This window comes from Xiphophorus couchianus, chromosome 8, assembly GCF_001444195.1.
Source record: "Xiphophorus couchianus chromosome 8, X_couchianus-1.0, whole genome shotgun sequence".
Lineage (NCBI taxonomy): Eukaryota > Metazoa > Chordata > Actinopteri > Cyprinodontiformes > Poeciliidae > Xiphophorus > Xiphophorus couchianus.
Window position 1 is genome coordinate 2,955,827 of NC_040235.1, and position 13,611 is coordinate 2,969,437.

Consider the following 13,611-nt stretch of genomic DNA (forward strand, 5'->3'; position numbering starts at 1 on the left):
AGGTCAGGCTGGATAATATTAGAAAACATCCAGCAGACCTTTAAACAAACAAACAGGATTTTTAATAAATCAAAACGGAGGACGTCCTTATTGATCAAGATAAGATTCTGTTCCCAGTTATTAATAAAGCTACATAAATATTGGTATTTATTTCAGTATTTTTATAAAATGTAAAGATAAAATTCACAGAAGCTCTAGTCTGAGTTTTTCCATCGCGCTTTTCAGCAGGTGAAAACAGAAAAACACAAATTAATGAAACTCTTCAGGTTTGGCAACAAACAGTTTGTCCTGCTGTTTCAATATATATATATATATATACAGTATATATATATATATAGATATATCTATATATATATATATATATATATAGATAGATATATCTATATATATATATATATATATATATATATATATATATATATAGATATATCTATCTATATATATATATATATATATATATGTATATGTATATATATATATATATATATGTATATATATATATATATATATATATACATATATATACATATATTTCAATATATCTGCTCCAGACAGAGTTTAGGAATTAAAATGAGTTTATAAATCCAACAACAGATTTATTATTAGTGAGTTTTAATCAAACAAACAGCAGGAGGTCCGGAGACAAATAACCCCGTAGAAATGATTTACAAAAATGATTTATTGCGATAAACGATATTATTGTTTTTTGAGATGGTTTTCAGGTAATTTAATGCAAGAACAAATCATCAAATATCAATAATTCTCATGAACGTTTAACACTGGGAGACATTTTAAATATCCAAGATAAAAAATTTTAAAACGGGTGAAACAAAAATTAAATTATTTATGAAGTCTGTCTGAACAAAATGATCTTTCAACAAACGTCTAGTTGAGACCAAAACACCAAACTGAAACTTTTATCTCCAGTTTTTGGTGGAAAGAGAAAAACAATAAATTATGAAAAGGAAATTATTGAGCTAATTTTAGTTTATTATGAGATTAATTAATTTATTGCGACCGGCCTTGTTGACTTACAATCCAGAAACCATGTGGTGCATTCTGCGCAGGAGGCTCCACTTCTCCTTTTCAAACATGTGATTTTACATCGGTTTGCATCTGAGTTGGGGCCAGCAGCTTATTTGGATTTAAATGATAGTGACTATAAAACGTCTGAGCGGAGCAGACTGGAATCTCATTACCTGAGAATAATTTTGTTCTCAAAATGTAACAAACATACTTTGAATAGGCCAAATATATCTGTTAGTGTTGAGGCTTTGGCATTAGCTCAGCCTGGTGTGTATTTGGGTTTGGGGTGTGACAAGGAGCGCTGCTGCTGCTACGGACTGGAAGACATGCAGGACTTTAGACTTTAGACCCCCCACACACACACACACACACACACCCAGACACAGACACACCCCCACATGCAGACACACACGCCCACACCCCGACACACACACAGACACACACACACAGTAGGACAGGTGCAGCAGCACACCTGGTCACTGTGGAAGGCGTGGCGGTCAGTGAAACGGTTCTGATCCGCGTCCTGCTGGGATCTGATGGGGAACAGAGAAATGTCGGCTGGTCGCAGGTTTGTGCTGCGTTTCGTGTGATTGCTGCGCTGCAGCGGCGCGCTAACCACGCTAACCTTTGAACCGCTCTGTTTGTATCGGCTCTGGCAGTTTCTACAGAATATTTTTAGATATTTACTCCAGAGATTATAGATTGAGACTCAATAGATTGTACTGATGAGACTCAAAACTCACCGTCTATAAAAGTCTTAACTAACGAGGCTGTTTAATATTTTACTGGTTCTGCTGGAGGCTGCAGCGTTTTGCATTGTTCTCATTTTTCCTGGTTCCACACCAACCTCTGTTTTCTGATCTGTTGTTGCTTTTCATCAATTCTTCTCTGATGGTTTGATTTGCTGTTTATTTTCTCTTCAGTTTCTGCTGTTATAATATTTAAATAAATATGTATTTATTTATTCCTTGGTTCTAATTGATAGAGTACAAAGAATATTCTTAATATAGGACAAAATTGAGGACAAATTGGTTGAAATCGGCTCATTTTGGAGCAGTGAGTTACAGACGTTTTGGTGTTTGATGCTCTGCAGCATAAAGTGTCAGATAAACTCTGTTGATCAAACATTTTGTTATTGATCCATTATTACTCCCACAAACATTACGCTGCTGTCTGACGTTTACCTTTTTCTTCTGCGCATGCGGATCATACGGCTTTGGGTTGGTAAACTGTTCACACAGGAATCATTTTTGTAGATGAACGACAACGCAAAGAGAAAATCAAATTTCAGCAAAAAAACTAAAAAATTTTTCTGAATATATTTAAAAGTTTTATTTTGGTATTTTGCTGCTTTTTACATCATTTTTTCTGAAGAACCAAACTGTTTTCACAGAAGCATCTTGGTTTGCTAAACCGCTTTTGCTAGCTATGCTAACGCAGTCAGGAAAACTCTTGTTGCCTCTACAGGATTTATGAGGAAACGTCGTAGCTACATGGTGCTGATCCAACGAACATAATTACTGATTATCATCAGCATAGACCAGGGGTTTTCAAAGTATGAAAGGGTGAGCCCCCCTCCAAGGAGCACAATGCCTGCTGCCCCCCCCAATAATCAACCCACACACAAACAAATGCCACTACAAAACACCTTCTAATTGCTTTTATTTTAGAACCATCTCATCTTAAATGACACTTTATCTGAATGAAATTTAACACATGAACATTTTAAAACATTTCCTCCCATTTTAATTATTTTATCAGAGCCTTTGTATGGCAAATACGCCCTTTTTTCATTTTTCTAATGATAAGAACAACCCCAAACTCGTTCTTTTTTTCATTTGTTTTTTTTTCTGTGTGCACAGCTCCTTCAGCTTCCTCTCAAAAAAACTCCCGCGGCTTGGTCACTAAACTTGGGTGCTTTGTTTCAATGTGACGCCGGAGTTTACAGGGTCTCATGCCGTCATTAGCCAGAACCTCCTTGCAGATTACACATTGCGGCCTTGGAGCATCATCGGGAGCAGTTAAGGAAAATCCAAACTTTAAGTAGTTGTGGTCATACTTCCTCTTTTTTCTACTTACGTTGTCTCCCCTGCCTTTTTCTTTACTAAAAATTTGTCCATTCTTTCTCTCACATCAGCAGACAGATAGCTTCTTTTCCGGTTTATTTTTTCCCTCGCACCGCGCCTCCCCTAAAGTGCTCTGGCGCCCCCTAGGGGAGGCGCGCCTCACACTTTGAAAACCGCCGGCATAGACGCTTCTATCAACCTGTTTTAGCCGTTTGCTAATCTGGACGTCGGAGGTGTGAGTTAGCAAAACGTCATGGCAAAATGACGTCAGCAAAATCCTTTGCAAAGCAACTATTGATCAACCTGTGAAGACTTGAGGTCAATTAAAGTTCATCCAGGATTGGAGGCAGATTCACCCCAAAATCTGTTAGCGTTAGCATTAGCATGTCTGGGGCTAACTCTCATGAAATTATAGTTAGAAAAAACAGAGAATCAGGATTATCTGTAAACTTTCCTCCTTCAGGGATCATAAAGACGAGTGTGTGTCTCTGTGTGTGTGTGTGTGTGTGTGTGTGTGTGTGTGTGTTTATCCTCTGCTGTCAGAAAGGTGTGTGTGTGATTTCAGCAGGTGTTAGCTGCTTTTATTGTTAGCTTTGCATTCCTCCATCCTTGCTGTCAGAGAAACAAAAGGTGTGTGTGGTGACGTCGTCTCCACACACACCTTGCCTCTCCTGTTGGTGCGTCCGTCCGGCCGCTCTGATTGGTGCGTCCATCCGGCCGTTCTGATTGGTGCGTCCATCCGGCCGTTCTGATTGGTGCGTCCATCCGGCCGTTCTGATTGGTGCGTTTCCTGATTGGATCAAAGCGCAGCAGAGACTCTGACATCCAAACAGAGATCGCTGCGCCGGGAGCTTCCTGTCAGAGCCGTAAGTCTGATTTCCTCTGACTTTAACTATCAAACCATCACAGATTTTAGATCATTTATAACCATCTTTTCTAAAATCCTTAAGGCGGTTAATCCTTACTCAAACTTGTTGGACTCGATGCTGTAAAGGCCTGCATGCTGATTGGAGCTGTATTTGCCTCTAAGCAGCTAAAATATGTCATTTTCATTCACTACAATAATTATCTTTTTTGAAGAGTAAAGTGAGAAAAAATGAGGGCTACAGCACAGTTACCTAAAACAAAATGATGAAAATAGAGAAAACAATTTTGTTAATTTGTAATTAATGGTGGAAAAAACTACAACTAACTGGAACTTTAACTTTTTGTTCCATAAAACATTTTTCTAAGTAGATCTTGATCTAAAAGTTTTGCCCTGTGGTCAGTGGACCGTATAAAGTTAGTCCACGGACCACAAATGGCCCCCGCACCCTACTTTGAACACCTTTGATCTGAGGTATTCATCTAATTTTATGTAACCTCTGACCTTTGACCACTTAAATCAAGCATTTTCTCCTTAATCAAGATAAATATTGTTTCCTTTGGGTCGTTTAATTTATTTATTTGTTGTTTTATTTTCATTTTATTCTGTAATATATTCCATGTTTTTCATGTTATTGTACAAAACAGCATCAAAAACAAAAAGTTTCTTTATACATGTGAAAGAAAAACAGTTGATCAAAGAGATTCATATTTACACCAACATTTGTGAAACAAAAATAACATAAAACAATCAGAAATAAAATAAAACATAGAAGATTTAAAACATCTAAGAACTATTTAATGTCTCATAATCAGAGGTCAAAGGTTAGAGAGCAGTCTGAGCTAGAAAAATATTTTCCCCTTAAGAAATTACATTTATTTTAGATTTTATCTTCTTTAGTTAAATTATTTAAATCACATTGTAGCAGAAAGGATTATCCTGAAGGAGAAAGTGCAACCAGTTTAGTTTAAACTCATTTTTACAGAAAACAAAGATCCAAAACACCTGCAGCACCTCTAAAGGGTTAAAAGTAATAAATAAATGAAAGTTCTGGAGTGGCTTAGTCAAAGTCTGGATTTAACTCCAGCTGAGATGCCGTGGAAAGACTTTAAATAGGTTTTTTATGCTGGTAATCCATCCATTGTGACTGAATTAAAACCATTCTGAGGAGCAGAGTGGCTCCAGTTCCTCACCAGATAAACCAGTTACTGAGCTTAGAGGGTAAATATTTTACTGCTCATTAACTTTAAAAAGCTTTTAAAACTCTTTAAACAACATTGTTAAAATTGATCTAAACCATTAAAGTGGGATGAAAATTCAAAAACAAATTAAATCTTTAAAATATGTTATTATTCTATTAAACTAAAAGTTCGTCTTAATTTTTTTTATTTAACTTTATTTAATTAGTAAAGCTGATTGAGGATAAATTCTCATTTTCAACAACAGCCTATTAAAAAGTTCTCTGTAATACGTAAAACTCACAATTATTTGTAAAATTTTATCTATTTTATGTTTTTTTCACCTGCAGTTTATTCAAGGTAGATTATTAATGACATATTCATACTTCAATCAGTCACAAATACCCTTAAATACGTTTATTTGTTTTTAAGAGTTAAAAAGAAAAGGTGTAGAAAATTACTGACCACTTTTAAATGTTTTTTGTTACTGAAAAATAAGCTAGCAGCTAGCAGCTAGCATTAGCGCTGTTAGCTCCTTCGGCTAGCAGAGTTTGCAGTTCTGCAGATTTATATCAACAGTTTTTGGCTACATAGTTTTAGAAAACTGAACAAATTTAACAATAAATTAAACTAAATATATGTGGAACCAAGAAAAGATAGAAAATTAAAGCAGGAATTCAAATAATTTCATTTAAAAGATGACAATAAAATACAAAGGAGAGTAAATCAGAGAAATGAGCCACACAGTGATTAATGTTTTTATTTTTCCATGTTCAGTCCTACATTAAGTTGTTTACAGTGAATGTCGGACTGACATTAATCCTCCCTGCTTCACGTCTTGCAGCTGTTTTACCTTCAGCTGCGTCGCCTGGTTCTGACCGCGCCGCCTTTCTCCTCCGTCCTGGAGTAAAGTTACAGCGAAGAATCGTATTTTACCCAAAGCAAGAAGACAAAAGGGAAACGTGAAACTCCAGAAATGAGAAACCTGCTGGTTGGTAGTTTTAGTTTATCGGCTGTGATGGATGAATCAGGAAGTTTAGCCGTTTCAGAGAAACTTCATGGATTTTATTCTACATTTAGCTGGAAGTTTTGTTTTACTAAAGCATAGTGAAGTGGGAACCAAAATAATTAAAAGATTAAAGATTATTGTTTATTAAAGATATTTTATTAGTAGCAAACTTTGACTGAATTTTAGAGAAGAAATATAGAAATATCACCTGAAATGCACAAATTAAGCACAATTGTAAGATTAACTACATATTATTGAGCTACAAAATGTAATTTTATGTTCTCTAATGTTTTTTGTTTTATTTAAATTCCACAATTTAGCTTTTTTTTCCACTTCCTGGAACGATTAATCGGATTAATTGGATTTATTGGATTAATTGGAATGGATTGATTATTGAAATAACCGTTAACTAATTTAGTAATTATAAGCTGGAGTATAAATTTAAAAAATGCCATTTGCTAATGAAACGTATTCAGAACAATAATTAAGCCAAAACTGTACAAAATACATTTTGCATCTAAGATAAAAAAACTTTTGTCTATAAATTTGTTTTATTTTCTCCTGGTTCAGATTTACTAAAATCTTTATTTTCTTATTTAAAATGATTTTAATTAAATTGTTTAATGTATTTCTAATGTTATATAAAATGGTTAAATGAAAAATCTGCAGAATGTGCCAATATTCTTTAATCAGATTAATCATGTAATCGTCAGAATAATTGATTACTAAAATAATCATCAGCTGCGGTTGTGATTGGTTCTTCATCTGAGGAAGACTCTGGTTGGAAAATGACTGGCTGATGCTGTGGTTCTTTTGAAAACCCTTTAAATTGTGACGGCAGTGGAAACTGTTTGTGAAACGTGAATTTTCTTGCCTTTTTGGCCCTTTTGGTGTTCCGTAGACAAAAAGCTGGAATGTCAGTGTGGCGCTTTAGTAAATATGAAATATGCGAAATATTCAACACATTATCGTTCGCTTGCATAAATATATGCGCTCACATTAGTTTCACTGCAAACTCAGATTGGTGCCTCAAAGAAAACAAAACAGATTTATTAGTTTTTTAGCAAAACTGCAAAAAGTTTTATAGTTTTACTAAAAGTGTGGATGATAAAAAAGATAAAACTAATTTCTGATACGATATCTGAGGTTTAATATCGGCTGAAATTGATCTGATACAGAAAAACAGACGAATTGACTTAAAATGTTTTTTTTCCAACACAGACATAAATGTATCGATTTCTACATTTATTTGCTAACTTTACTTCAGGACATCACATTTAATTACACCAATAGCTTCACAGGCTTTAAAAACAAATTTAATTTGACTTTAACATTCAAATTATATAACATATAGAATAAATAATAAAGGAACTAAAATAACAGGTTGACTTGTCAAACATGTAACCAATAAACTGCAGCAAATCTTTAAAATGGTTCAGGAAGAGCAATAATAATAATAATAATAATAATAATAATAATAATAATTAATGATGACTGGGGTTTTTTATCAATATCAGGGCGAATACAGATATTAATACCAGCTTGGTTTGTTTCTACCAGAACAAACTCGGGTTAAAGGTCCAGTTTGTGAAATTCAACATGTGGAACAGAGAAGTTTTTCTCTGCTGGTTGGTTGTTGTGTCCGGCGGTTTATAGATGAAATCGTTTTTTCTGCCGTGTCCTCTTCATGAACCTGCCGGTTTGGATTCAGTCGAGTCGGTTTGCGTCTCTCTGGACTCGGTAGTTTGGCTTCGTTTGGAGTTTGTGTGATTTGGAGTGAATGAAAGTCGAGCCGTGAAGAAACACGTGTCTGTTTCACTCACTGAGACCTGAAGGTGAAACACGTCGTGTTTCTTTCATGGTTTGTTATGTTTAATAATCGATTATTAAAATGGAAGTGAAACAGCTGAAATTAAAAAGCTGTGAGAGCCTGGAGGAAAATCGATGAAGAGTTTTCTCCTCTCCTCTCCTCTCCTCTCCTCTCTCTATTTCCCTCTTTCATATCCGTCTCTTTGTCTTCTTCCATTCATCTCTGGTGACTCTGCGTCTTTGTTCTCCTTTGTTGCCGGTTGACGTAATCGAGCCGAATGAATGTTTGAGTTTCTCTGCCCAAAACAGAAGAGAAAAAGTCACTGCGGGGACAAACCACGTCCATCGCCGGGGCAACCCCTCCGTCTGTGTGTGTTTAGCTCAGTTTGGTGACTTCATGGCACCAGAAGAATAACTCAGAGCCATCAGGTCCACTGGAACCATGCTGCTCTGGCAGAATAAGACTTCAGCCCATCTGGGACGTTTTTCACGTTAATCTATTGCTAAATCCATTCTTTGTTCTTTCTGCAGCCCCAATCATCCTGCTGTCACCACCGTGCTTCACTGTAGGTACGGCATTCCTCTGGAATCAAAGTCATCAACATGTTTTTTACCTGGTTTTAGCAAAATACAACTAAAACTATCAGCTGTTTTAGCTGCTAAAACTAAACATTAAAGTTTTAGCAGCTTAAATGTTAACATTTAATCCATCTTATTTTGGACATATTAGGCAAAATTCCCTTTTTGCACCTTTTTGTTTTTCTTCACTGCTTCTAAAAACAATCCAACCACTTTAAACAAAACACCTCCTGTTTTTTGGCAATAAATTCATGTTTTTTAGTGTCTGGAAAATGAGCTGTTTCTAAAGTCTCCTGATTGTTGAGTCATACGTGCCGTTACCTAGCAACCCTGGCAGAGTTCCGCCACCGTTACCTAGCAACCCCAGCTGAGCTCCAGCACGTTTGGTCAGCCAGTTTTCACAATGTATTCGCTGTACAATGGCTGCTGGAAAAGACAAGAGTTTTTTTCTGTTGACTTACTATCCAGGAACCACTTGCCTCGTATCTTGTTGGCTGTGCAGGAGGCTCCATTTCTGCTTTTCAAAGCTGTATGGCTGCATTATTGCACATTTGTTTTCAGCCGTTGTCATGTGTGAGTGTAAACATTGCGTTGCGGCGTTGTGGCCAGTAGTAGCTTATTTAAAATGACGGAGCCCAAAAACAGGTCAAAATACTCAGAACTGAAATCTCATCATCGAGTTACTTTGTGTAAAAATGTTCTCATCTGTTCAACGAAACATAATTGGTCACTTGTAACATTAACACAACGGTGTGAATGCATATGTGAATGCTAAGTTTGCTCCAAAAGCAGGAAGGGAACTACAGCGCAGAGCATTCTGGGTAAATGCAACACTAGTGTTAGCCTAGCGCTAGCAAGAGAAATGGCTCCAGAAATCCTACAACTGCTAAAATTTGACGCCTCCATGTTTGTTTTCATTTGATGAAAAAGGAAGTTGCTCTCAGTTTCTTCTTCAGAGGTTGTTGGTGCAGCGCCCCCTCAGGCCAGGAGGGGAACAGGAACAGGACACTCAGAGAGTTTGGTTGGGAGAACCAAACCGCTGGAAATGTAACAAATGTTTTGATTTTGGTTCTGAACCGAGTCTACCGGACTGTCAGGTGTGAAAACATTCTTAATCTAAGGGTGTGAATACCTGTGCAACCAGATTGTGGCAACTTTTTATTTATTTTTCTCCCTTTTATCTTTGTGGAGCCTAAACATCACATTAAATCTGTTCAAATTAAACATGGAACTCAAACATCCACCTCAAACTCCTGACATTTTATCGGGGATGTGCAGACCTTTATGGAGTTAGCCGTTGAACTGGAGCGAAAGGCTTTAAAGGGAGCAGCGTGTTTGTGTGTAATGAGATGGAAAGTTTAATGCGACACTCGGCTCCTCCTGTTCTGCTGATTTCAAGGTGTTTGTGGCTGCCGCACATTCCTGCGACCAGCTCAACTGGTTTCACTGTAATGGCCTTTTATCTGAGCACCTGTCTGTGTGCTGGTGTGTATTGGGGTGTGTTGGTGTGTATTAGGGTGTGTTGGTGTGTGTAGGTGTGTAGTGGTGTGTGTGTTGGTGTGTGCTGGGACTGGGATGTCCGCCGGGTGAGCGCTGCAGCCGTGGAATGTCCTCTGTGAACAATATAAGTGCAGGTGTGTGTGTTTTCAGTGCTACTCTGTGTGGTTGTTCTGGGTGGAGAAGAGAAACCGTTCTGACTTTCATTAATGATGCAGGTGTTTTTATTCATAAACTCAACATTAAAAATTTTTTCTTCATGCTGTTTTCTGGTATTTGTCTGGAAGCATCTCAGAGGTTTTTATTCTGTTTTTCTCCCAGTTCAGTTTGGATCAGACTGGATTTGAACTGGTTTCAGTGAATAATGTGAACCTTCACGCTCTGCTGATAATAACAGTTTCCTTGATTCTTGTCTTTGTTGATCTTATTTTAACCTTCTTATCTTTGGTTTAGAATAAATCATCGCTATCCAAGAATCAGCTGTAAACTGATTTATGTCACATCACTCTGTTATCACTAAATAATCACTAAATGTATCTTTGCTGACTGTAATTTGGTTGCACTGCTCATAAATCATAAATCCATGTAAAATGAAAGTTCCCTGTTCAGACAGCGCATGCTGCTGTTATTGACATTCATAAAAGCACATTTTGTGAAACATGTCACTCTTTGTAAAATACATTTTTAATTATCAGCTTACTGCTCTACGCTGATGATCCTCATATTTACTTCTGTTGAATCATAGTTTCTTCTCAGAGGTCGTTGCTGATCTTTGTTTTCCTTCAACTTGTATAAACACACAACTATTAAAACTCATTTTTTCTTGATCGTATGGAAGCAGAAAAGTTGTTACATTTTTATGGAGTTACAGTATTAAATTATTAATGACAATGTAGAATCTGTTGTGTTTTTGTACACTTGATATAAGATGTAAATAATAATTATATGTCTTACACGTTAGCCAAATTATACATTTATCTATTAAATTATTTCTACGCTGATGATATTCTGATTTGTTTCAGTTTTTAATCATGATTACGTCTCTGCAGGCTTTTCTGCTGTGATCACAAATGTGATCCAGACCAGTGAGACCAGCAGGTGGTTAGACCAGAAACAGGAATCTATGAGTTAAAGAACGTTATTTTCACACAAATGTCACAGCAGCGCTTTGTTTACGGCAGTAAAAATGGCCGCCGTCATCAATGGATACATTTTTAACGTTGAGCAATGGGAAGAAGAGGAAGCCACTTTTGAGGAGCATTGACTGCAACTTAAAGTTTAGTGCTTTTGAATTTATCCAAATTAATTTAGGGAAAGCTGTAAGTGCTCAAAATTAGCAAAAGTGCTAAGCTAAGCTAGCGCTTTAGCAGATTAGCAGAAGTTTGCCTGCCACTGGAGTCCTGTTTACAGAAGTTTGTTCGGATGCAGTCAAACTATCAGACATGAATCCGATTTAGTTCCACCTAAAAAATCTGATTTTTTTTGGAGGTGAAAAGATTTGAATTGACGGCCAGGAAAAAGTCGGAAATGGCAGAAAATCATTGGTTTGGTTTGCATTTGTCAGCTGTTGCAGTCAAAGAGGCTGAGTTGTTTATTTATCTAAACAAAAGTTATTCTAACTTCAACAATCATAAAGAAAAAAACAGTTTATTAAAAAACTAAAGAGTTGAGTTTTTCTCTCTGGTTGGTGATTTACTCACCAACTTGGTAAAACTGAGTCATTTCCTTTGTTCGAGTCACAAAATGAACAGAAAGTTAAATCAGTTCCCAAGTCATTCTGAACATTGAACTCTGATCTCTTGTCCCTGCTGTCAACACCACAGCTGACCTTTGACCTCCACAGGTCGTCGTGAAGAACGGCGTTGAACCTGCTGAACCAGAACGAAACGCGCGTTTACTTTGGTGGTTAATGTGGTTGTAGATTAGCCAAATTCACCCGAGGACAAAAATCAGGGCAGAACATTTAAAAATGTCAAACCTGCATGAAGTCAGGAAAGAAAAGAAAAACAACTCAGGAATCCAGTTCTTCAGCTTCTGGGTTCAAAAATAGATTCAGTTTCAAACTTCCAGCAATTATAACTTTAAATCATGTTCAGTTTATCTTAGTTAAACAGTCATAATTTTTGGTTTTAACAGCAAACAGCTCAGTTTGAACCGTTTTCTTGGGAAAAACAAAAGTTTTTCATTAGATTTATTTTATAAAGGAGAGATGGGATGGGAGCTATGAACTTAAAATACTGATGTGAGAATGAGAGTCAAACTGTTTTGGAAACAAATTTGTTACATTTTCAGCTGCTGTGGTTCATATTCACACTGCACTGAGTCAAAGAATTACTTGACTCAAGAGAGGAGAGGAACAGAAACCTGTTCCCCTCCTGGCCTGTGGGGGCGCTGCACCAAGAACCACTGAAGTAAACAACACAAAAACCTCTGAAGACACTGAGAGCAACTTCCTACTTCACCAAGTATAAACAAAAATGGAGGCGTCAGATTTTAGCGGTTGGAGGATTTCTCAAGCCATTTCTCCTACTAGCACTATGCTAACACATTTGTTTTGGTTGTATTTACCCAGAATGCCCTGCACTGTGGTCCACTTCCTGGCTTTGGAGCGGTCTCTGGTCCAATTGGCGTTCACATATGCATTCAAACTGAACCAGAATTCATTAAACTGAACTGAGACCAAGATTTAAAGGTGAACTGGACTCTCTAATCTGGAGTTGGATTAAAGCGGACTGAACAGGGCTGGTGTGAATGCGCTTCCTTGCTAATCTGGTCCACAGATGCAGTTAATCTGTGGGATTGAACCTGCAGCGTAACGTTACGTTCTCATCATCCTGAGTGAAAACCGTTTCTGGTTTCTCCTCTGCAGGGAGTTCGATCCCGGATACGTCGAGGAGTTCACGTCACCGAACTCCGGGGCCGCTCTTCGTCTTCCCTCTCCTCCTCCTGATCTCTGTTTCCAATCGCCTCCACCGTCACAGGAAGCCCCATCGTCCAATCACAGCCAGCGATGCTCAGCGGTCCAACTACGCATCAAGAACCGGTAAGACTCTGAACCAGCAGACGCTGCCATGTTGGATGGTTTCTAGTTATTTTCCCAACATAAACAGGAATGAAACATGACTGGTGCTGACTGGGATTTCCTCACTGGGATTCTTTGACTCCCAGTCTTGATAAATCTGTTTCTTTCTCTGTCAGAGACCCAGAAGGTTCAAACAGGAAGTGTGTCTTCACCTTCGTTGTGGGGTTTTCCTGCCAGCTCTTCCTTTTTCCGTGATATTTAACATCCTGCTGTCTGTTTGCACCTGAAAGGTCGAACAGGAAACGGATTGTTTCCTGTAGGAATCACTTTAGAACTGCAGGGACAAACAAAAACACAGATTTCTTCTGGTTTTACCTTTTTGTCTGAAATATGTTTGATTGGTTAGAGAAAACCTGAAACTGTTTCTTAAAGGATGATTGTAACAAAAACAGCTTCCAAACCAACCCTTTGTGAAGAGTTGAGTTTACCCCAAAGCTAATAACTGTTAGCCTCACACAGACCAGATTTATCTTATTCAGCCGTAAGTGAGAGTTTAAGAT

The 13,611-nt window shown here is 37.3% G+C and overlaps 1 protein-coding gene across 3 annotated transcripts in view; it reads left to right on the plus strand.

Annotated features, from left to right (window-relative positions):
- shroom3 (shroom family member 3) overlaps nucleotides 1-13,611 on the plus strand; it is a 46,453-nt gene that overhangs the window by 5,324 nt on the left and 27,518 nt on the right. The window contains exons 1-2 of one of the 3 annotated variants that reach the window (XM_028025621.1): nucleotides 1,472-1,594; nucleotides 12,899-13,072. In XM_028025621.1, the coding sequence (XP_027881422.1) occupies nucleotides 1,563-1,594; nucleotides 12,899-13,072 (206 nt within the window). In that variant the 5' untranslated portion in view covers nucleotides 1,472-1,562. Of the gene's footprint in view, nucleotides 1-1,471; nucleotides 1,595-8,462; nucleotides 8,524-12,898; nucleotides 13,073-13,611 lie in introns of those variants that run through there. The other 2 variants (XM_028025623.1, XM_028025620.1) reach the window with 2 other exon arrangements.